At 38.8% G+C, this 25720-nt stretch overlaps 1 protein-coding gene across 3 annotated transcripts in view; it reads left to right on the top strand.

Moving 5' to 3' along the window:
• Positions 1-5468: 5468 nt before the first annotated feature.
• Positions 5469-25720, top strand: part of ppm1aa (protein phosphatase, Mg2+/Mn2+ dependent, 1Aa) — a 33099-nt gene continuing 12847 nt past the window's right edge. For 2 of the 3 annotated variants that reach the window (XM_083791294.1, XM_083791295.1), the window contains exons 1-5: positions 5469-5857; positions 7522-8378; positions 8502-8619; positions 10190-10301; positions 10448-10505. In XM_083791294.1, coding sequence (XP_083647420.1) covers positions 7542-8378; positions 8502-8619; positions 10190-10301; positions 10448-10505 — 1125 coding nt within the window. In that variant the 5' untranslated portion in view covers positions 5469-5857; positions 7522-7541. Of the gene's footprint in view, positions 5858-7521; positions 8379-8501; positions 8620-10189; positions 10302-10447; positions 10506-20576; positions 25697-25720 lie in introns of those variants that run through there. The other variant, XM_083791296.1, reaches the window with a different exon arrangement.

The following is a 25720-nucleotide window of genomic DNA, read 5'->3' on the forward strand; positions in this document are numbered from 1 at the left end:
GACGTTTAGAAAATGTTTGGAATTAATTAATTGAAAAGCATACTATGCACTGCAGCCTTCTTGTCGGCAGACTGGGCCAGGTAGACCTACTCTTGTCAAAAATAGACAATCTATTGCCCTTATCATTGTCACCTGACTCACCTCCATAAGCGATATAGAGGAGCTTTATTCTGGGTAAAGTAGGCTACTAGACATTTTTAATTAACCATATCAAATAACACCAGGTTTTCATCTTTTGAACTTTCTGATTAGTTTCCGTAGGCTATTGCTTAATGCTTATTGTTTATCCCTAATCCACCCTTTGCTTTTACACGTGATCACACTTTTTAGGTTTTTAGGTTTCATTAATTTTAACTCACATTAGCCTAGGCCTAGGCTACAGCTTTTTCAGTTCATGCTGTAGTGAAAGCAATTTCCATGCAGAAGCTCTTAATATGTGGTAGATAGAATAACTACTATTCTTGTCTTGACTTCATATAATGCAATTTCATATGTCTATTGTTCACTATTACACTAAATGTGTGGTCTTCTTAGCCAAGTAAATAGGGGTGATATACAGTATGTTACCAAAACAATGGCTCCAAGTCAAGTCCCTGTATATTAGGCTACACATGGTGGATTTTGATAAATATGATTATTATGATTCTGAATTCAATTCATTAGAACCATGCCGAATGCGAAGGCTACTAGAACCAGGATAAAGTATCAATACTGCAATATAGAAATACTCTGAAATACTCTCAATATAGAAGTACTAATTATACAGAATGTCCCATTTCAAGTTTTGAAATGTATACAAAATTACAAATCTTTTGAAAACAATGTGTTGCATCACAACGCATTGTGAACTTTTTTCAGATGGCCGAAATGTATATAGGGCTGAAGTGGTTAATGTGTTTTGTAATAATAATGTGTTTAGTAACTAAAGTTATCAAAGAGGTAGGAGCGCACACTATGGCTCAATCCCAATTCCTCCCTTCGTCCTGGCCCTTAGCCCTTGCCCTTGCTTATGCGCGTTCACGTGAGGGGGAAGGGTTATCTCAATTGTCTTTGGAGCGAGGGGAAGGGCCGAGGGTTAGGGCTAGAATCCCCTTCGTTTGAAGGGATATCTCGACGGGACTTCAAACGGAGCAACATCACTGAGGGGCAGTGAGGGCTGAAAGGCGGACGAGGTAAGAAGCCTTTTATGTCCTTTATTATGGAAAAATATTATAATAACCAATATTATTTGAATGTATTAACAATCTGCATCGCCAAAAATATCGCAATCTCTAGCAAAGGTTAACGTTACCTCACGTGAACTAACGATATGATACGGTGTTGCATTCATACAACGTTACCCATTCATTTGGCGCCGCATCGGCGCTTTATTCTTTTTTATTTATCGCCGGTGCGCCGGTGATACAACGGATGCAAGCTATAGCTTATTAGCAGGCATCAGTCCGACCCCCCAGACCACGATATGTCAACATTCTGCAGTTTTGGAGCTCTTAAAAGCCGTGAAATAGCCTACTGTACCTACATAACGCTGTCACTGCATAACGTTGGCTACTCGCGCTCCAGTGATAGCTATGGTTTTTATCATGACCAATGTTAAACTAATCCCCACAAGTTGCAAAACTTACATAACTAATTAGCAATGGTGTTGTTTTTTCCCCCAGGCAAACCAGCTACAGAACAGATTGCAAGCTGCCGTGCAGACTATACATTGGATGGAGATGAATCACGATGGCATTTTCATTGATAGAAAATTACTCTGTTCTTAATGATATTAAAAACAATGAACAGTGACCACAGCCCCTTCTTTCTATACTGTAAATTGTTTTTCCTTTTTCTAACCCTGTATATATATCTGTACCCATGCTATACAAACAACAATCAATTAATCAGGTACAACTGTTGAGCAGGTGTCAGAATGAGCTATATCTAGCTGAATTACATACATGGGCTACCAACATGAGACAAAATTACAATATATTTATTTCATCATAACCACAGCAATGTTATATTTACGTTCCATCTCTACAGCTTAAATCAAATGGAAAGTAGTTTCCAAAGTGGGTTATGGGCTAAATGATAGTTTGTACACTCTCAGAGTTAATTAACATTGATTTTACAATATAAATTGGGGGTCCTAGAGACAGAAATGCCATCAAAGTTTGGGGACCACTGGCCTGTAGTGGGCTTGCAGATCAGCTATTTTCTGAGAACAGGTTGTATATCAATTTCTACAAGGGACGTTCCAATTCCTAGGGGGATGATTTATCTCCCTACCCCTTGACACTCATTATGTAGGGACAAGGGGAAGGGGCAAGGGCTGAGGGGTAGGGTTAAAAAAGGAATTGGGAAAGGGCCCAAGAGTAGGGAGTTGCTGACCACAGGAGATATATTTTACCCTAGTAACTAAAGTTATCACATAAATGTAGTGGAGTAAAAGTACAATATTTGGATCCGAGATGTAGTGGAGTAGAAGTACTCAAGTAAAGTACGAATACCTAAAAATTGTACTGAAGTACTGTACTTAAGTAGGCTAAATCAAATGTACTTAGTTACTTTCCACCACTGACTAGAACAATGTACTGAGCACAGGTCCCCACCAGCCAGGCCAGGTACGAAGTCAATCTTCAATCAGGATGAAATATGAAAAATCTGACAGGTCTGTTTTGATGACATGACTATAGAGATAATGTGTACCGATGTGTGTGTGACAAAATATAAATATAAAAATATATGTTTTGTAAAAATCGAATGATAGACCAATGTGAAAAGGGTGGCATTTCTTCCTTGGACTGAATGTGCATGCAAAGTTTCACGGCAATGGGACGCTATGTTCATAATTTGAGGCATTTTGTTCTAAACGGGCAAACTTTGGAAGCTAATCTTAGCCAATCAGGATGGAATATGGGAAATCAAAATCAGACAGATCTGTCTTGATCACATGACTATAGAGATAATGGCCCTCATTTATCAACGCGGTGTACGCCCAAATATGGGTGCACGCCGGAATTACCGTAATTGGTAGGATATTTCCAAGTGTAGGTCTACAAGCAAATCGCGCAATTAAAAACAATGTTGCAAGTTAGATGCTTAAGCCATTTAAACAGTGTTTTGCATGATCGCATACCGGTAGGCCTATATGAGAGGATTTGCGCTGGCTGTGCTGGAATCCCCCCCTGGAATAGTTAATCATTTGAGGGAGACTGCAGTGCTGCAACTATGAGTCAAGTCTCCCAACGGGTAGGCTACTGCAATCTACAGCAGGCCCATGTCTTTCTTGAGTTACGTATGTGTCCTCGTTGTCTCGTCATCGTTAAGGAGGAGATGCAGCTATTTGCAAAACAGCAGTGTGTGTGTGCGGTTGTCACGGGCTGTGCGCGTCCAAACTCATTCCAATGACGTGAGCTATTTTTTATTTAATTCATGCTTCACAGGTTCAGGTTTTCGTTCACTAATCTTGTTGTATATTAAATGAATAAATACTTTAATAATTGAATATACAACTAACAACACACAGTGACAGTTGCTGCATGTGTACGTGCGTGTGGGGGGGGGGTTAGGTGAGGGGGCGGGGGAAACCTTTTTTATTGTATTGTCATGTAACTATGGTTTCCATATACGTTGTTTGGTCGTATTGTAGTTGTTCATGTCGCATAAATGAGGGCGAGGCTTGATTTCATAGGGCGTGCCAGATTGATTTCAGCCGTCAGATTTATCAGCGATTACTTCATAAATGCGGTGCCGACGTGAGTGTACTCAAAAACCGACGTTCGAATTTGAGGCAGATTTTACACTCCATTGATAAATGAGGGCTGATGTGTAAAAAATTAAATAAAAAGCTAAATCTGTGAGTAAATATCGCCCTTCTGGTGGCGCTATAACAGGCCGATGTAGAAATATTGTGGCAGAGGTTCTGCTCTGGTATCTAGGGAGTATGGGTGCACAGTTTCACGTTGATCGGACCAACATGCCAGAGATTAGCTGTACACAGACGGACCAACACATGGACGGGCGGCCAGACGGACAGTGGAGAAAACATAGTTTTCACTTTTCAGCCACCCATGCCTTCGGCCTGGTGGAGACAATAATGCACTTAAAACAAGAGATGATGAATAAGACAATGAATACTCACTCATCTAAGAATAAAAGCACAGCCTTTCTGTCTATTTATCAAAGCCTTTGTTTGTATATTTTAAACACAATTTAACACCACAACTTTTCATCCCTATCCCCCCAGATAGGAATGACAACTTGCGTAACAGAGTTTATGCCAATCAACCATTGAACCCAATACAAATTCCATTCTATGACAACTTTTTATCATAGTAGTCGTTGGACTAACTTTCTCCAGTAAAAGCATCCTTGATGTTGACAAAGGGTCCATCTTGTTATTGTTATAATAATATATAACAATAATTAATTCAGAGGATTTGTCTCTACATTTGCATGTAACATGTGTCCTCTGCGTATAATCCATCCTATAGGAGCATTGTGGTTAAATGTCTTACTTAGGCAATAGGCACAGTTCTACACATATAGAAGAAGTGTCTGTGAATGACCTTCCTCAACTCTTTTCAAAATAAATTTTTGTTTAGTATTTATGAATATTACATATTTACAATTGTGTGAAAACACTGGATTAAATGAGTGACTAGTTTCTGCAAGAACTGTAATAAAGTATTTTAGAAAAATAACATTTGTGTTTTTACCTGGTGAGGTTGGTGCATTTAAATATCTATTCTAGACAGAAATCTTGTATATTTTACAAAATACAATATTACAATAAATATTTTAGAACATTATATTGGGAAAAAAGATATGATGATGATATATGATATACAGAAACCAAATTCTAAATAGACTGCCAGGACGCAACAAAATGTAAATACAAAAAATATATATATATATATTTTTTTTAAACAATAGCCATATACAAAAATGAGGCTATACTGAATTGCACGTGTGGAAGTAATATTTATATTTATTGAAAATTGTATTTTTTATTTACTGGTATGTACATTATCGTATTTGATATATTTCTTAAATATTTCTTCTTTTTAAAGGAATCCCTTGAGGGAAAGTACTGGGCCTTTATGTCTTGTTCGCAGAAATGCACAGTAAAGTGTTAATTTTATGGGTTTTGCTGTGTGTGTGTGTGTGTGTGTGTGTGTGTGTGTGTGTGTGTGTGTGTGTGTGTGTGTGTGTGTGTGTGTGTGTGTGTGTGTGTGTGTGTGTGTGTGTGTGTGTGTGTGTGGGGGGGGGGGGGGGGTGTGCGCGTGTGTGTGTGTGTGTGAGAGAGAGAGAGAGAGAGAGAGAGAGAGAGAGAGAGAGAGAGAGAGAGAGAGAGAGAGAGAGAGACACTGGGTGCCACAGTAGAGCTCGGTTGGTTGGGAATGATGTCATGCTTTTCAAGTACGCAACCTGCAACATCCGGGTCTTCTCCTCCTTCTGTTTGGTTCTTCCAGCAGCAGCTAGCTAGCAAGCTGTCAAGCTGTCAAGTGGAGAGGCTGTGGGGCTAAAAAACCCTTTCGGCTTCTAATTTGGCCACAGCAGCTCCGGGCCCAACATTTTTAAAGACTCAATTTGACTATAATATACCTTTTACTTTTGATAAAGTAATGTGTCCCTGGATTTCACCGAAGAACAGGGAGTTCCGCACTTTCACACATTATATGCACTGAGTCTGGAGAGACGACTGCTAGCTTGACTAGCTAGCTAGCTTGCTTTACTTTTAACCTAACCTACCTACCGCAAACTCGCCTCGTCGGTGTCGCCTCTCCGGGCGGTGGAACCGCGGTCCTTTGTCGTCAACTGTCACATCTTCTGGTGCTGTTATAAAATCAAGCGTCTGGATATTTTGGTAAGTTTTGGTAAGAAAGACACTGAGGGACGTTAGTTAGCTTGTGTTAGTTAGCACCATGCTAGCATCGGCAACCAGCAGCAGGCCGCGCGCTGGCTCCCATACATACATATGCTTTATATTACTTAGTCGCGCGAGCCTTTTTTCCCCTCTGTAGGTGTCCCGTGACAAACCTGATGTATTTATAAATAAACATCAGCAACGGCCGCACGCGACTCGTGTCGACACTTTTAAGTTGAAAACATTTTTTTTGTCGTGCGCAGGCAGTTGGTTAAGTAAGAAACCAGCCAAGGGTCAAGGCCCACCATGAAGAGCAAGCGACCCCGAAGAAGGTGTCTGTTTATTTTGGCTTGTCTGCTTTTTAAGGTAGAGTTTAATTTGAACGAACTTTTCAAAGTTTTATTTACTGTCTTGGAGAAACCATATAATTGAATCAATGAATTGCCTTTTAACCACATCGTCAAATGAGTTAGCGCGCCGCTAGTTGTGTTGACAGTTCTTTCCAGCAGAAACTGTACTGAAGTTAACGTGTGACCTACCAGTTACCTCACTGGAAGATTATTTTAGTAACGGCAATGAGTTTAGTGTTATTAGTGTGGTTGTTGTTCTGCGTTGTGTGGGTTAGATGCTGCCCGGTGTTCTCAAAATATAAAATATTGTTTATTTACGTTTATCACGTTAGCTTTAATAGTAATACCCAGTGGTCTTTTAGATTGATTATGCTAACGGCTAGTGTGCTCAATGTAGCCAAATATGTACCCAAGTCTACTATTTTTAGACTTGAGCCGGGTGCCTGCCTGAACTCAGCTCCAAGATGCTAATCTTTTTGCCATAAAAGGATGACAAGTTTGACAACTGTGCCATCTGTTTTACTTAACTTATATTTGGGGGTGGGGGGGTGGGTGGTAATTTTAAGTGCTTGTCATAGCATTATATAAAGAAAGAAAGTGGGTTTTTAAAATCTGGTGTAGAATATATATATATATATATATATTATATGTATATATGCACACACCACCCCAATTTGCTGGACTGGGATTACTCTTGGGGTTAAAATATTAAGCCTTATTGAATTTAATTCCAAGAAAGGCTAGTTTAGATCCATGAAATTAGCATTACACATCAACTGTTGCTTGACAACCCACTAGGTAATCAGCGGACCAAACAGATGTATGGGAATGGGAAGGTCCCTGGTTTGTTCCAACCTACGTGCCCAAGTCTCCCTGAGCATGACATTTTACCCCTAATTGCTCCTCAAAAACGCAGTCTTGGTGTGTGCCACCCATTACCTTTATTTCCATAATATGATTTGAATGGGTAACACCATAAGTCAGAGCGCTGTGGTTACAAGAAAAGTTATCCCCAAACCCTACATGCAATATTATTTGCGATCAGTACCATTATCATAGTGATTTAGTTGCCTCATTCTTCTCTCATGACATCAGTTTTATTTCTGCTGTTAAAAATAATATGAGAGACCATATTAACTTCTGTGTTTACATTTGCCTGGCGACATTGCCGGCAAGTCGCAGACAGTATCAGTCCTCGACACTCAATGTCCCATGCTGTGAGACATTTTGCTTGACACGCACGCACGCACATACACATATATATATATATACATACAATACATACATACACACTTTTCTTTTAATGTTTTTCAGGTGTTGAGGCAAGAAACATAATGGGGGCGTTTTTGGACAAGCCAAAGATGGAAAAGCACAATGCCCACGGTAACGGCAACAACCTGCACTATGGTCTAAGCAGTATGCAGGGCTGGAGAGTCGAGATGGAGGATGCACACACGTCTGTAATTGGTCTGCCCCACGGTCTCGACCCCTGGTCCTTCTTTGCTGTTTATGATGGTCATGCTGGGTCCCAGGTGGCCAAGTACTGCTGTGAGCACCTGCTCGAGCACATCACCAGCAACCCAGACTTCCAGAATGCTCTGAAAGAGGAACCCTCTGTTGAAAGTGTGAAGACCGGGATCCGCACTGGCTTCCTGCAGATCGATGAGCACATGCGGACCATTTCTGAGAAGAAACACGGTGTGGACCGCAGTGGCTCCACTGCAGTAGGAGTGATGATTTCTCCCAGCCATATCTACTTCATCAACTGTGGAGACTCACGGGGCCTCCTCACCCGAGCTGGAAATGTGCACTTCTTCACACAGGATCACAAGCCCAGCAACCCACTGGAGAAAGAGAGGATCCAAAATGCTGGTGGCTCAGTCATGATCCAGCGAGTTAACGGTTCTCTAGCTGTGTCCCGGGCCCTGGGAGACTTCGACTACAAGTGTGTGCATGGAAAGGGCCCCACGGAGCAGCTGGTCTCTCCAGAGCCTGAGGTGAATGCATTGGAGAGATCTGAGGCAGAAGATGAGTTCATTGTGCTAGCTTGTGATGGCATCTGGGATGTCATGGCCAATGAGGAATTGTGCGAGTTTGTCAGGTCCAGGCTAGAGGTGACGGATGATCTTGAGAGAGTCTGCAATGAAATTGTTGACACCTGCTTGTACAAGGTATGCCATGCCCGCATAACGGGCCTAAAAGAAAGACCGAAAAACTATCATGATATTACAAGGCGATGACTAATTACAGTAAAATTGATCTACATAATCTGTATATTCTTTTTCTTTGAACAGGGAAGTCGGGACAATATGAGTGTGGTGCTGATCTCTTTCCCAGGGGCACCAAAGGTTTCTCCTGAGGCTGTGAAACGTGAGGCGGAGCTTGATAAATACCTGGAGAGCAGAGTAGAAGGTAGATATGTGAATTTGTTTCCATATGAAATGTGGGGGAATTGCTGTTTAGCCCAAGGTATTTTGTACCATATATTCGTTTGTATTAGTCCAAGGCTTATTATAGATTAATAAACGTAAACTAAATAGACCTTATTTAATCAATAGCAAAGACAGATTGATGTCATCACGTTTTATATTCTTTAACTGTTACCGGTAGTTAATTTTTTTTTAATACAAATGCAAATACACCGGCTGCAATGCAATGCATGTGAGCCAAACCGCTGACAGTTATTTAATTAATTGTTGCATTGCCTAAACGGCAAGACTTTTGTTACCATACCTGTCGAAATACTCCTTAGTGTGAGCTAACATTAGCTACTGTAAGTGATTGATGTGGGAGTGTTGGACTATGGAACAGGCGGGGAAACCCAGGGCAAACCAGGAGACGTAAAACTGTCTTCATCATGAATTAAACAAGACAGGGTCTAATACCGGTGTGGCTTCCATGTGGATCTTTGGACTTGATGTGGCTGTCTATGAAGTTAATCATCTATTACCTCAGTATTATGACATCAGTTATTTCCATATTTGGGAAAAGTTTCAGCCCTATTAAACGGAAATGTTATATAAAACACAGAGGAAAGGCGTAGTAGATATGGGAGGAGACATGACAGGAGTTGTTTTGTCGCCAGACAAAACAATAAAGTTAATATGATCTTATGCATCTCTATGGTAACGGAGCATACTTCCTTGCAATATTTTCTGAAGTGTCTGCAACTTTTCCAGAGATACGCAACATCGTCTGTGAAGGTCCTCCGTAGTCCTGCACGACTCTTGCTTGATTTTCCTCCGGAATGCAGATCTCTGACAGGCCTTGTTGCCTAGTCAGTACTGTCAGTCCCCACAACTGACAGTACTGACTGCAGCCTCAGCAAACGAGGAAGCTGCAGTGGGGGAAATGGTTTGTGCGACAGGTGTTGCAACTGTTTGCTTCTGTAGTGTCCCCTATGGCCAGAGGTGCGCTGTAGAGGCCCCTCAACATGTTATTTGGGGATGATTGGATGTTGCCTTTGTGATGTATGATCTTTTTCGTACAAAATAGGTCCATCCCATGAATGTAATATCACATGACTCGCAAGCACATTTGTGCCTAATTTATTGCAGATTATAAAACAATCACACCCATGTGAAGTGAGTGGTGCAATTCTGTGTGTGGTTTCCCGGGAGGGTCCCCGGAAGTTCCAGACCCACAGGAACGCGCCCAGGATGCCGGCCCGCTTCCGGCGAGCTGAATTCCATGCGTTGAATCACTAGGGACGTCAATGTGCAACAGTTGTGGTGAATACTAACCAAACGCTATTTTCGTACTCGGACACAGGGACCCAGGGACACACATAGCTGTCTATACGAGTGGTTGCACCACTCAAAAATGGGCTGGATGTTCAATGGCCTACTAAAAGTGTGCATGCAAAGTTTCATGCCGATCCGATTAGCTGTTTACAGACAGACTCACAGTAGAAGGCAATCCCTGCCCCTCCCTGGCTGTTCCGACCTGGCCGAGATAATACATTATTTTGCTTCTCCAACAGAGATCCTAAAGAAGCAAGGTGATGAAGGGGTTCCCGATTTGGTCCATGTGATGCGGACATTGACATCTGAGAGCATCCCAAACCTCCCCCCTGGAGGAGAGCTGGCAAGCAAGTAAGGGACCTTTTTGTGTTATGAGGCCTATGAAAATGCAAAATGAAAAGTCGTGGGATCTTTATTACAAAACATACATAAAATTGGTTGGACTAATCTGAGCACTGATCAAGGAAAGGTAACCTGTGTATACTTCTTCTCTTCAGACGAAGCGTTATTGAAGCAGTATACAACAAACTTAACCCCTACCGAAGTGATGACACAGTAAGTATACCAAGAGACTCTCTGTAGGTTTCATTTGTTTGTGTGTGTGTGTGTGTGTGTGTGATCGCCCCACATTTTTAACATTATCCCATGCATGCCGATACTATATTTAACACGGTGGAGCAAGATGATAACGCTGTGGTCTAGTGGTAATCCCGGATACTTGAGGTTTCTGAATCCTAGTCAGGTGTCATCAAATATGCTTTATTCACCAAATACCTCTATGGATATTGTGACTATAATATTATTGTATTGTGGCAATTACATTTTATTTTAAACATATATCCAAAATAGCAGAAGATCTACAAGCTCACATCGAGCAACAATTTAGATTGATAAGAACTTAAATTGATAAAAAAGGGAATTGATAACGGGAATAATTGTTTTTGTTTATAATGATAAGTATTTCTTTCATATATTAGTTTTTACAGCTATTCAGTAAGCAGCTGTAAATTATTTGCAGACATTGTTAACTATACAATTGTAAAAGTAATTTGAGTTTTTGTAATGCAATATTATCAAAAAGAAAATGTAAACAAATGGACCACAAAACTATTTTCCTGTTCCATTTAACTGATGTGCTTTCCAAGCTTATTGTTTGGTCCTTGACAATGAAAACTGGCATTAATTTCATTCCATTATTTCAATTTTGGAATGGCGTCATGAATTACAGGAAATTGATTGGATTGTGTAGCCAACAGTTTATTAGAGGATCTTTGTCACAAGAAAAGCTGGAGAATAATCTGAACTTTATCTGTTGACTTGCATGTGAACTCCCCTGTGGTATGTGTTTTGCATTACCTCTTAGTCAAGGTGACGCACATGCATTGACAAAGCTAAACTTAATCCTTCTTGAATTAAACATGTTTTTCTAAAGTCACAAATTAAAGTTACTCCTAAAGATGATCACAATTGAAAGCTTTGTCTATGCACGTCTAAGGATGCCCTGACCAAGAGGTAATAATAAGACAGACAGACAATCGTCTTAATGATGGGTTCCTAATTGAGCCCATCTTTTTTCCATGGCCCACACTGCATACAGGGCTTGACATTAACTTTTTGAGGCACTTTGAGTACATTTCCCATTCACTTGTCCGGGCACAAAAGTCACTTGTCCGGAGCACGAGCACACAAATAGTCCTACATTTTAAATCAACTAACTAAGTTCGTTTTACTTGGTGAATACATGTTTGAATATTGGGTAATATAATATATAAGTTTGCAAATGAATAGCCCTAGAATGTCTATGATCTTACATATATTTCATGTATTCCAACATCGACATTTAACTTTGTAGCACTGTGCACCCACCCAATAATTAATTCCTAAGGGCCGATTCATACTCCTATTTTACCGCTGTTTCGGCGCTGTAGTGCCGAAATGATTTCGGCTCGTCAGAAATTTTCAGTAGCACCGAAGAGCCGACTTTAGGACGGTACCCGCCCCCCCCGAACCTCAAATGACGTCAAATTGTAGGCTCTACAGAGCCGAACCGACTTTTATTCGGCTCTAAAATAGGAGTATGAATCGGCCCTAAGACTTGGAGTAATTTTTGGGACTAGTTTCATATACATTTTTTCTGTTCTGGCAGAAAATGTGTCAAATATTAAAATTTAGTCAAATATCTCCACTTTTCCACGAGCTGCACACGGACGACATTCTCTCCGGCGATGGGCCCGGAATGAGTGCACGTGGTCAGTCTGCTAACTGCTCTGATAGGACTGATATATGGCTGTGTATTTGGAATACATGAAATGTATGTACTGTAAGATTACAGACATTCTAGGGCTATTAACAATATTTGAAAGGTGATGATTAGGAAAGCCATGTTTTTTTCATTCAAGCTTGCTTCTCAACGGTGGTGATTAATGAATAGTATTGAGGAGGGATGTTTGAATATTATACCAATGTAAGTCATGGATTGTTTTACATTGTAGTGCAGTATACTGCAGTGCGGTAAATAAGATAAAATAACACTGGTTCACATGACCTGAATGTTAAAGCGAATGGTATCTTAATGTTTCAATGGAGGCACCCACATACAGATTTAACAATGGGTCTAAGTGAAAGTACAGTAGAGCCCTTTTGGTGCCAGAAATGCCAGTTTGTCCTTGTCTGGGATCAGTTTATTGATGGCGGAAAATAACAATGTTGCAGTTGTACATATTTTTAGTTTTTGCATTTGTCGTCCATCCATATACAGTATTTGTCATCCATTTCATTTCAACATCTTCATTACAATACAATCCTGGTCTGAAGGACCATTAATTGATTCCCATGTAACTCTTTCTGGAAATTGTGACAGTCATCTGTGATTTCATAATTCTGTTTAAAGGTTTGGGCATCAGAGGTTTTTTGCCATTTGAAGTGATATCTATTGAATGATATGTCACCAATTTTGAGACCACTGTAAACTAGACTTAAGATTTATGTGTAGAGTGTACATATCAAACTGATCATTCAGCATGTGGTAATAGTTACACTCACTGAAAAGGTAGTCAGGCATGTGCATGATGATAGCCTATTGCAGACTCTGCATTTAGTTGGTTTAGCTGGAACTTACCTCATGCTCGGTCTCTTTTTCCAAAATACACCAAAACCTATGGAGTGTACTTTTATGCACAACTAGTGAAAGTTTATAGTAGAAGGAAGGAGCTATTAAAGGAAAAATATTTTTTTTCTTCAAATGAGATGACCTTCATGTGAAGGGTCACTTTTGCAAACTAAACAAAATAACTTAAGGTGGAGCATTTAAAGCAGTGGTTCTTAAACCACTACAGTAATTTTAAGTTGAACTGGGGACCCCCCACCCTGACAAGCTCATGGAATTATAGGAGTTGAGGCATTACATTTAGTTTGACTCGCTCCCACAGAAACATTAAATATAGCCTCACCGCCTCACATTGCAAGTTTGTAGATCGGTTGGTTTGTTTACTGTTGAGTAAGAAAAGAATGTTGCACATTAAGCAAATCATCTGGGTACCCACCAAAATAATTTGGGGTCCGAAAAGTTTGAGACTTTGAGAACCATTTATTTAAAGAAGAAAAATCTCAAAGGACATTTAAAGGAGAAAAATGTATTAGGATCATAATTATGTTTAAGAATCATGCCTTCCTGAATTTATTCTCGCTTGTGCCAATAATAGCCTTAGCCCTTTTGTTGTCCACCTCTTTTTGCAGGTGCGTAGTGTATGAGGTTTAACATTAACCCGCTGAACACTACACCAGGTAATTTCCCTAATTAACACGTCTTCATGCATAGAGGGGGATCCCATTAGTGAAATCACCAGGTGTAGTGTTCTGTTGAAATAAAATCCTCCATGCACTCTGTTGACCTCCATGACATGATTGGAGATCACCAATCATCAGAACTGACCATTAACATTTGGAAGAGTTCCTTTTAACTCACGTGGCTACATATTCAGTGTGCAGCCCAATGATACGCCATTTTGGAAACACTGCTACACCAGTGGTTCTCGAGCGTATATCTAGTGTGCATCTGAGCATAGACATGGTAACGCCCCGCCTGCCTCTGATTGGCCTACTGACCCTGCTGTCTTGACTGTCCACTGAGGTGGATATAGCTATGCTGAATAGTCTGTTCTCTGCTGCAAGGTGGTGGGAGATAATACTACAGTATCGGTATGATAAAAGAGAACTGCCTGTAACTTGTACGTTTTATTTTTGTAGAAGAGGCAAACTAATACTGTTTATGCCGTTTGCTTTGATGGAGTAATGTTCTAAATAAAGTGTTTCTGTTGATTGTGTAATTTATTTGTATGTGTAAACGTGAAACATTATTGTACTGTAAGAAGGTCTCTTTTCCCTTCACCTTTATCCTTTTTAGTATAATATAGTATTGGTTTACTTTAATTAGATTAATACACCATAATCAACAGATCAAACACTTTTGTTTAGAAGTATACACACCCAAATCAAATCATAGTGCAACGTGTGTGTTCATTCAATCAAATCAAACGGTTAGTTTGGCTACTCTACAAAAAAAAATCTTACAAGTTAGTTATAAGGCTGCATTCTGTCGAGCGTGCCAAGCTGTCATTCTCTTGTATTATTTCCCACCACGGCGTAACCACATCTCGGAGGACAGTCGAGACGGGCAGTGTCGGTAGGCCAATCAGAGGCAGGCGGGGCGTTACCATGCCTATGCTCGGACGCACACTAGATATACGCAGTTCTCGAGGTGTCCTTGAGTGTGTTCCACATGGCCCTCTATGGGTGTGTAACTCTGAGTGTATAAATGGAACCGAAGGTCCATTTCATTCAATGCCAAGTGAAGGAAGTAGGAAGAATTATTCTGTGTGCAACTGCATGGAGCCAATTGGTTAGGCCAGAGTGTCTGCTGCTTGCCCCTTTGTCCATGAATTTTGAAGTTGAAATTGGCACGTGTAGCTGCACATCCAATAGCTGGATCCAGCTACAGCTTCACACATCTCTGAACATTTCTATATCAATTAATTATTAGCTTGTATCAGAAATTACCTAGCTTCCTTACTTGTGGCAGAATCATCAATTATGTCTATAATGAAACTCCATTACTATGAGATGCAGTTAAGTAATGATGCAAATGCCAGAACGTGTTATGTTTAAAAAATGAGGTAAACATTACATGCATTTAAGACAGACATTTTTGATGCATACAAATTATTATGTTTGAAAGGCTAATGCAAGCACGTGTTTTTGCGTGGAATATAAAGGTTAGTCTTGCATCCAATGTGTGCATCCAATACCACTAAGACTGGAAGCATTGGATTGGACTTCACTGAACCTTTAATTGTTGACAAATTCATTTTTACATAGTTACATTTACACTGAAGAATTTACTGGCCACTTTCCATCTATTTCTTTGCCCACGTGGTATATAAATGATGTGTATATACCACTAAAATATTAAATTAATCACCTACGCTATTAATTTAGTTCATTGCTGACGATTACCATAGTATACTTAGAAACAATATTCACTTACTAAGCACCACACAGACCCTGGTTAAATTCCTGGCAGTGGTACCTCTGGCTTGGCTTGTTGCTCCAGTGAACACAATTGGCAGTGTACTGTTTGTGGGTGTGAAGCCGGCATGAGGTTGTTTCCTTGTCGCTGCATTAGCGACTCATAACGTTTGGTCATGGTGCCTGTACAGCAGGGAGTGGATCTGGGTGAGATTGCGTGAAACTCCTTAATTTAGGGTGAAAAGCAGTGGCTGTTGACTTTGTATTGTAGGAGGTACATGATAGTTGACTTTGTATTGTAGGAGGTACATGATTGTTATATTGTAGGAGGTACATGATAGTTGTATTGTAGGAGGAACATGATAGTTGTATTGTAGGAGGTACATGATAGTTGTATTGTAGGAGGAACATGATAGTTGTATTGTAGGAGGTACATGATAGTTGTATTGTAGGAGGAACATGATAGTTGTATTGTAGGAGGTACATGATAGTTGTATTGTAGGAGGTACATGATAGTTGTATTGTAGGAGGTACATGATAGTTGTATTGTAGGAGGTACATGATAGTTGTATTGTAGGAGGAACATGATAGTTGTATTGTAGGAGGAACATGATAGTTGTATTGTAGGAGGAACATGATAGTTGTATTGTAGGAGGTACATGATAGTTGTATTGTAGGAGGAACATGATAGTTGTATTGTAGGAGGTACATGATAGTTGTATTGTAGGAGGAACATGATAGTTGTATTGTAGGAGGTACATGATAGTTGTATTGTAGGAGGAACATGATAGTTGTATTGTAGGAGGTACATGATAGTTGTATTGTAGGAGGAACATGATAGTTGTATTGTAGGAGGAACATGATAGTTGTATTGTAGGAGGAACATGATAGTTGTATTGTAGGAGGTACATGATAGTTGTATTGTAGGAGGTGCATGATAGTTGTATTGTAGGAGGAACATGATAGTTGTATTGTAGGAGGTACATGATAGTTGTATTGTAGGAGGAACATGATAGTTGTATTGTAGGAGGAACATGATAGTTGTATTGTAGGAGGAACATGATAGTTGTATTGTAGGAGGTACATGATAGTTGTATTGTAGGAGGAACATGATAGTTGTATTGTAGGAGGTACATGATAGTTGTATTGTAGGAGGAACATGATAGTTGTATTGTAGGAGGTACATGATAGTTGTATTGTAGGAGGAACATGATAGTTGTATTGTAGGAGGAACATGATAGTTGTATTGTAGGAGGAACATGATAGTTGTATTGTAGGAGGTACATGATAGTTGTATTGTAGGAGGTGCATGATAGTTGTATTGTAGGAGGTACATGATAGTTGTATTGTAGGAGGAACATGATAGTTGTATTGTAGGAGGAACATGATAGTTGTATTGTAGGAGGAACATGATAGTTGTATTGTAGGAGGAACATGATAGTTGTATTGTAGGAGGAACATGATAGTTGTATTGTAGGAGGTACATGATAGTTGTATTGTAGGAGGAACATGATAGTTGTATTGTAGGAGGTACATGATAGTTGTATTGTAGGAGGTACATGATAGTTGTATTGTAGGAGGTACATGATAGTTGTATTGTAGGAGGAACATGATAGTTGTATTGTAGGAGGAACATGATAGTTGTATTGTAGGAGGAACATGATAGTTGTATTGTAGGAGGTACATGATAGTTGTATTGTAGGAGGAACATGATAGTTGTATTGTAGGAGGTACATGATAGTTGTATTGTAGGAGGAACATGATAGTTGTATTGTAGGAGGTACATGATAGTTGTATTGTAGGAGGAACATGATAGTTGTATTGTAGGAGGTACATGATAGTTGTATTGTAGGAGGTACATGATAGTTGTATTGTAGGAGGTACATGATAGTTGTATTGTAGGAGGTACATGATAGTTGTATTGTAGGAGGAACATGATAGTTGTATTGTAGGAGGAACATGATAGTTGTATTGTAGGAGGAACATGATAGTTGTATTGTAGGAGGTACATGATAGTTGTATTGTAGGAGGAACATGATAGTTGTATTGTAGGAGGTACATGATAGTTGTATTGTAGGAGGAACATGATAGTTGTATTGTAGGAGGTACATGATAGTTGTATTGTAGGAGGAACATGATAGTTGTATTGTAGGAGGTACATGATAGTTGTATTGTAGGAGGAACATGATAGTTGTATTGTAGGAGGAACATGATAGTTGTATTGTAGGAGGAACATGATAGTTGTATTGTAGGAGGTACATGATAGTTGTATTGTAGGAGGTGCATGATAGTTGTATTGTAGGAGGAACATGATAGTTGTATTGTAGGAGGTACATGATAGTTGTATTGTAGGAGGAACATGATAGTTGTATTGTAGGAGGAACATGATAGTTGTATTGTAGGAGGAACATGATAGTTGTATTGTAGGAGGTACATGATAGTTGTATTGTAGGAGGAACATGATAGTTGTATTGTAGGAGGTACATGATAGTTGTATTGTAGGAGGAACATGATAGTTGTATTGTAGGAGGTACATGATAGTTGTATTGTAGGAGGAACATGATAGTTGTATTGTAGGAGGAACATGATAGTTGTATTGTAGGAGGAACATGATAGTTGTATTGTAGGAGGTACATGATAGTTGTATTGTAGGAGGTGCATGATAGTTGTATTGTAGGAGGTACATGATAGTTGTATTGTAGGAGGAACATGATAGTTGTATTGTAGGAGGAACATGATAGTTGTATTGTAGGAGGAACATGATAGTTGTATTGTAGGAGGAACATGATAGTTGTATTGTAGGAGGAACATGATAGTTGTATTGTAGGAGGTACATGATAGTTGTATTGTAGGAGGAACATGATAGTTGTATTGTAGGAGGTACATGATAGTTGTATTGTAGGAGGAACATGATAGTTGTATTGTAGGAGGAACATGATAGTTGTATTGTAGGAGGTACATGATAGTTGTATTGTAGGAGGAACATGATAGTTGTATTGTAGGAGGAACATGATAGTTGTATTGTAGGAGGAACATGATAGTTGTATTGTAGGAGGAACATGATAGTTGTATTGTAGGAGGTACATGATAGTTGTATTGTAGGAGGAACATGATAGTTGTATTGTAGGAGGTACATGATAGTTGTATTGTAGGAGGTGCATGATAGTTGTATTGTAGGAGGTACATGATAGTTGTATTGTAGGAGGTACATGATAGTTGACTTTGTATTGTAGGAGGTACATGATAGTTGTATTGTAGGAGGTACATGATAGTTGTATTGTAGGAGGAACATGATAGTTGTATTGTAGGAGGTACATGATAGTTGTATTGTAGGAGGTACATGATAGTTGTATTGTAGGAGGTACATGATAGTTGTATTGTAGGAGGTACATGATAGTTGTATTGTGGGAGGTACATGATAGTTGTATTGTAGGAGGTACATGATAGTTGTATTGTAGGAGGTACATGATAGTTGTATTGTAGGAGGTACATGATAGTTGTATTGTAGGAGGTACATGATAGTTGTATTGTGGGAGGTACTCATAGTTGGCAAGTCAAGGTAAACTTTATTGTCCACAAGGGCAATTTGTCTTGGGCTTGCCTTTCAACCCTGCTGCAGCCACACACATCAAACAAACGGAGGGCGGGACACAACATTAAACAAGTACACACATAGTATGGTTAATCTAACCTCACAGTCAATGTTGTTTCAGAGCCTCGTTCAACTTTTTGGCACCCTCTCTAGTCCAACAATGGGGGGAAAAAACCATGTTAATGTTAAACAACTGCTACAGTTATACATTTTGCAGGTAGAAAATGAAAAGAATTCTTAGAAAATAGAAATGGTTCCATTGTAAAACCCAGAACAGTATTATGGACTGCACTCAAGTGAGCTGCAGTTTGCTAATCACCACAGTGGATCCTTTTCAGTGCACCTCAAATTTGCTAGTTAAAATGACCCCCAAGGTTATTATGCAATTTCATACAAAGACCTGTTGAATCCTCTGCGTTTGTCAACACACTATTGAAAATCTTGTGTTTTTTTTAAATGCCCAGCACTACTAGCTATGACATTGTCGAACATGGACAATGGATAGTATTGATGAGATACCTTGTGGCTACTGAATAAGGAACAGAAAAAATTATCTATTCATAATGTTGGCTGCAGCCTGAAAACAATAATCCACTGTGAAATTTGTGACATACTGAATCCTTCAACTTCAATGGTGCAGTTGAGTAGATCTAACAAGGGACGATGCTTCTAACGACGGGTCAAGAAAGCTGTAGTTTCAATCACAACGTCCTTAATGCAGTTTTCAGTGATAGCGGAATAATTCTCCTCTGAAACTCACCTCAGGCGTAGTAGCCTTTCCAGACACGCTTCCAAATGTACAAAACTCCATTAACCTCTGTTCACTTGACTTCAGTTTTAGATAATAAACGGATTTCGATGGTTCAAAGTTTCTTTATTGTTACATCTTATGTATGAGAGACAAAATATTTGGTTCTGTTTTCCTTACCATAAATTGTAATAATAACAATCATATACAGTATAAAACAAGGAAATCATGAGAGAATCAAAGAATAGCGCCAGTATTGAGACAGTTTGTCCATTGGTACTAGCCCTCAGATATGCAAAGTCACTCAGTGCTCACTCAACACCTCCACTATATTGCTTGCTTTTCATGCTGCCCAACGTTCTCTGAATGCTCCCTGGGGGTAATACCACCTCCCTGGGGGTAATACCACCTTCATTGAGAAACACTACTTTAAAGGATCTTCACTTTTGAGAGATGCTGTAGAACAGTTTGATTTTGGTCGCTGTACAAATGTTTGACATGTACACTTGCATGTGCATTCATATACAGTAGATGCATAGTTCTTTTGATCTGTGTGATTGAAACGGAGTACATCTGGCAAAAATGATCGTGCTTTACTCAGCTCTTCAGTTCAGACTCTACTCGTAATTAGACCTCAGTTTTGCACATTTTAAATGCCATTTCAACTTTATGCGGTACATGCTGTTATCTGTTTTGACTCAGAACGCTTGGATTTAGACCCTTAGTCTGAAGGGCTTTTCCTTCCTCTCCTCCTTTTGTCAAGGACTCGGCTTCCACAGATGACATGTGGTAACACAACCCCCCCAACCACTAACACAGCATAGAGTTTACAAACCGCCACCCTCTCAAGACCCCACAGCAGCTCAGCTCAGCAGTCAGTCTCTCCGCCACTCTGAGCGTTTGGTTTCTAAGAAGGGAATGTGATGCGAGGAGGAAGAGGAGATGCGTGCACACACCTGGAATAGTGCGGCACCGGTCCACTCTGGAGTTAAGGATCCTCCCCCTTTTGTCTCCCCTTTTTATGTTCATCCAAACTAATACTAGTAATCCATAATGAGTGAGTTCACCAGGTTTCAGCTTGTTAGTTTTTTTTAATCAGCTTAAAGATTTGTTTTCTTTGGTTTTGTTTGTTGCTGTAATTAATTTGATTTCACATTTCCTTGTGTGTTTGTATATTTCTGTTTTTTTTTGTGAAGTGCAATTGTCCTGTACAAACAGCCTGTATTTAATGCAGCTTGATTTTAAGTTAAAAGAAATCTAAGAAATAAATAAAAAAAAAGAATACAAAAAAATTAAACTTTATGCACTATCTGCCCCCAAACCACCACCTTGCTCTTCTGGAGTTCTAACAAATGTCTATTCAGTGAATATTACTGTTTGTCCTCCAGGCGCTAAATGTTTCCGCTCTTTACTGCTTTTTTGTTTTTTAGTTGGTCTTTGCTCCTTAAGAAACGGGTAAATTGTATAGGTTGACAGCACAGTAAGCTCAATATATCAAACCATTCAAATCCTAATTATAATAATTTCTTTTGTTTTCTTTTTGTATTTTATTTTTTAAGTGATCTTTTCTTTTACATGCTCAAGTAATAACAGCAAAGTGTTTTTCTGTCATTTTGGAAGCGTTAAATGAAAAAACAAAAAAAAAGGAAAAAAGGAAATCTGCTTCATAAAAGAGTTGATGAAAAAGGAGTTCCCAGAGAGTTTGAGGTTTGAAGGTGATGCTCATCTAAAAACCTGTTCACACTTGCCATGTTTGTCTGTGCAAATAGGCATGTAATTTCAAGTGTGCTTCTGTGTGCGTGTGTGCGCGTGTGTGTGTGTGTGTGTGTGTGTGTTTTTGCGTGCATTTCTGTAGAGGTAGATCTGTATGTGCAACCCTAAACTAAATGCCTATGGTAGTTCAGATAGCAAACCAACCCAGGCTGGAGATCAAGGGAATTGCTCCCCCATTGCTTAACCATTGTCCACCCAGCCATCTTTTCTATATCGACACAAGAGGCTCTCATTACGCCTTAATCCAAAAGTGTTGGATAACAGTTTACATGTGTAAAGCCTAATTTATATATTTGGCGCGTGGTGTGGCTTGGCGAAAATTAGATACAATTAGTTGTTACGCAACAACATATAAATTAGTCTTAATGCTATTTGAACAACTTAAAGGTATATATATTCTAAAGTAATGTCAGATGATAACAAGTAGTTCAATTTACCCATGTTTTATAGCGAGTCAGCATCTCGACTAGTTTATCCACACAATCTGTGTCATTTTTTTAATATAATTTCCTGAAGATACATTGTTATCAATGCCCACCATGGGTGCCATATGATTTGAATGCTATTAGCTTTATGACCTATGCCAAGTTTTTAGTTTAGAATTATTTTTTCACAATATTCAGATTTTGTATTTGGTACAGATATAATTTTTAGGTCATAGCCGCTAACAATTTCTGCTAATTTACTCCATTTGAACAGTTAAAGCACTGACTATTTTAGAAGAATGCGCCTGCTCCCTCTCTCATTAGCTGAGTTTGAAAGTTGGCTCTCAACTTAAAGGTGGTTCTTTTTAAATGGTCTTTATTTGTTGACACAAAACAAGAACAAATCCACTAAACGTATCAAGGTTTCCTGGTTGTACAGCACCTTTTTACTCCCTTCATGTTGTGGCGCGCTCTGCTTAGAAACCTCCCCACCACACCAGAAGTCAGAGCACAAAACAGTTTGCTGCTATAGTGAATGATCTATTGAGTTGATTTGCAGTTAATTTTTCCCTTCTTTTAAAAGATGAATACTAGTCACTGACTAAATCTGTATTTAACACACAGTAGATACAGTATATTTCTTGAAGAGAAATTTTTATTTCAGATTTATTTTCTTCCATTGTTTTAAATTGCATTGTTTGAAATTTATGTATGTGTATATTTTTTACTTAAATATCAAGGAATAAATGATGTTGCCTGAGTTAGTTTTTGCAGTGGACAAGATAATGTTCTGTTTTGTTGGATGTTAAGACCTGAAAATTCTAGATATAGAAAATGTCCCTTTTTGCTACCTTAATCTCCCTCTGAACTCTGCTTGGTTTTATTTATGTAACACAAAGTAATGTACTACATATATAATTCCTCCTTTATACAATTGACAATCCTAACTTTTACCTGTAATTGGCCCAATGAAATGTAACGATTGTCTTTTTCTTTTGTGTTTTTTGCAGTACACACAATTTGTTAGATTAATTTATATCCTGAATGAACCGATTCTGTTTTATGGCACAGTGGGCCAAATAACACTAGACCCCCCCCCCCTATAACAGGTATATAACTTGCAGAGCTCTTAACTACATTAACATTTAAGACTATGTTTAGAATGATGGCCCTGAGAGAGTGGGATTTTGTTTTATTTGATCTTGAGGTTTCCATGCAGATGATTTGCTGCTTTAAAAAGCATCAAACATCAGTCACACTACTGTAAATACATGTAACAGCATGGTCATCATTTATTGGCTCATTAGACCAACGGAAGTGTTGTGGAAGTGGTTGTCCACTTGAAATCATTAACAGTTCCTCTTGTAATTCAAAATGAGGGGAACAAAATACCTTTTTTCCCCTCCATCAAACCTTTGTCTCCCTGCTTATTACCCATTATGTCAAAAGGAACCACAGTTACAAAGCGTGTACTAATAATTTAACCGCTGTGTAGACGATATCTATTTTTAATCCCAGTCTTTTTGGATTAATGGAATATATGCCACATTATTGTGGGTATGTTATCTATTTACAGTACATGAAGTAAATAATGAAAGCTCAAAACTATTCTAAGCAAATTTTTCAGTATTTTCAATAACCTCACATTGGAAAGAACTTTATCAGTATATTTCAAAATTGCTCTTTTTATTTTTATTTTAGATAAGTAAAACATTTCTATGCCATCTGTAAAGCTGTACCTTTTTGCGCTGGATTGCTTGTGTTTGGTAAGTCAGGTCACTTATTGTCACTGTTGTCTACCAGTTTGCACCATCTATTACTTATTGTAAACTTGCTAGATGTGAATAACATTTAAGCAGAACATGGCATGCAATTTTTCTGCGTACTAAACAAGGAACACGCATACACTAAGCAACTAGGGGCCATCTCCTGTTTTTAGGTCTATGTCGGGCTTTTGCTACAGCTGCTGCACTTCCCCTTAGTAATCCTGCAATTCAGGATATGGCCCTGAAATGATGCTGGTTTATATTGTTGTGCTTTTATACAGATTTGAAAAATCAAAATAACTTCTGCTACAAAACTTTTATTTCTGAAATTGACTAAAGTTGTATGGGATGTTATTTACAGTGGTTTGACCCGTATAGGAGTTTTTCTTTTAGTAATATAATATAGTTTTTCTTTTATAATATATCACCCACCTTTTTAAAAAGCAGACAAAAAAAACAACTCCAACCATCTCGCCGTCCGTATTTATTAAAGTTTCATAAAACTACCATACCTCATACCATACATAGGAAAACATTTCCCCCCCAAGTGTTTGAAATAATCACTTCAGAACTGACACAATCGAGCAGTTCATAAAGCCTTTAGAAGTTGTGTTCTTTAAGATTGATCCATTTGGGCAGAATAAATCTACTTTATGTTGACGTACAGTATTGGAGTGAAGTGTGCTGATATGAAAATGGTGATTTAAAATGACCACTGCGAAATATAGCTTATTTTGCTAACTTGACCTTTGTCTTATAAGATAGTACCCCTCTAAAATAATGCCCCCAAACCCTTGTTGCTCATGTAATTTCACCAACTCATCTACTTTAGTGATATTCAGTTAGTACAAAGATCTAGAATTGTATCAAGGTTCAGGGTTCTAGAAATGTGTGATATTTAGGTTGTGATTCAATGACAATGGTCATATGCACTGATCGTCTGTATAATCCGTTTATTTTTTATTTTTCACAAAAGTATGTTATTGTAGGGGGGAAACTATTATAAAGCTATTTACAGGGTTACCTTTGCTTGCCTGGAACTAGGTTCTGTATATTAATGTACAGAGGTGTACCTGGCTGAAGTTAAAGAGATTTTAACACTTTGCGCCCTATTGTACATATTAATGTACCTCAGTTGTGGCGTTTTACTGTGTGACCCTTAGCAGTGGTGGGTTAAGTGTCACCCTCCAGGGAGACCTGAACCTCACGTTGCTGACTTTTTCAGCTCATTAATAAGCTCACCGATTTGCCTTACCTAATCTAATGTTACCCCCTAAAGTACTTGTTAAATGGAGCACTATGAGGAGTAATTCTACTGACATTACTTTCTTATAGATTAAAACTGGCTTCCATGTAGGGTACTTGAAGTATCAACATAGTGACATATTGTGCTGGTAGTCATATGGTACAAATGTTCACCCATTGCTGGTTTGTATACTCCATGTTAGCTTGTTAAAATATTACTCATATAATTTTTTTCCCCACTCCAGCAGATGATGTCATAATTTAACAAATGCAAGTGTTTAACAATATTGGTGACCTTGTAAGCATTCAAAAAATGTGCGCGCATACATTCATGTCTGCTACATATGAATACATTCAAGAATAGCTTTAGAGTGCTGTAGATAAGTATTGTCAATGTTGATTCAAATGCTTCTCAGAGGCCTCTGTGAGTGACTTTACAAAGTTCAATAACTGTATATTTTGTATTATGTTCTAGTTCCAAAGGAATGACAGAAAAAAAATGTTTAAAAAAAGCTTTGTTCCCTGAACTAAATTGTACTATTTGTGTTGTCGATTGAACAAATTGCATTCCTCGCTTGTGAATTGATGCGTTTCTCTCCTTCCTCCCTGAATATCCGCCCCTCCTTTCTTTCATTTTTTAGCCTTTGAAGTTTGAATAAAATTTCTAGTTTGCAGAATGTATCACTAAATAAATGGGT

The sequence above is a fragment of the Protomyctophum parallelum genome, assembly GCF_964188405.1.
Source record: "Protomyctophum parallelum genome assembly, chromosome: 20".
NCBI lineage: Eukaryota > Metazoa > Chordata > Actinopteri > Myctophiformes > Myctophidae > Protomyctophum > Protomyctophum parallelum.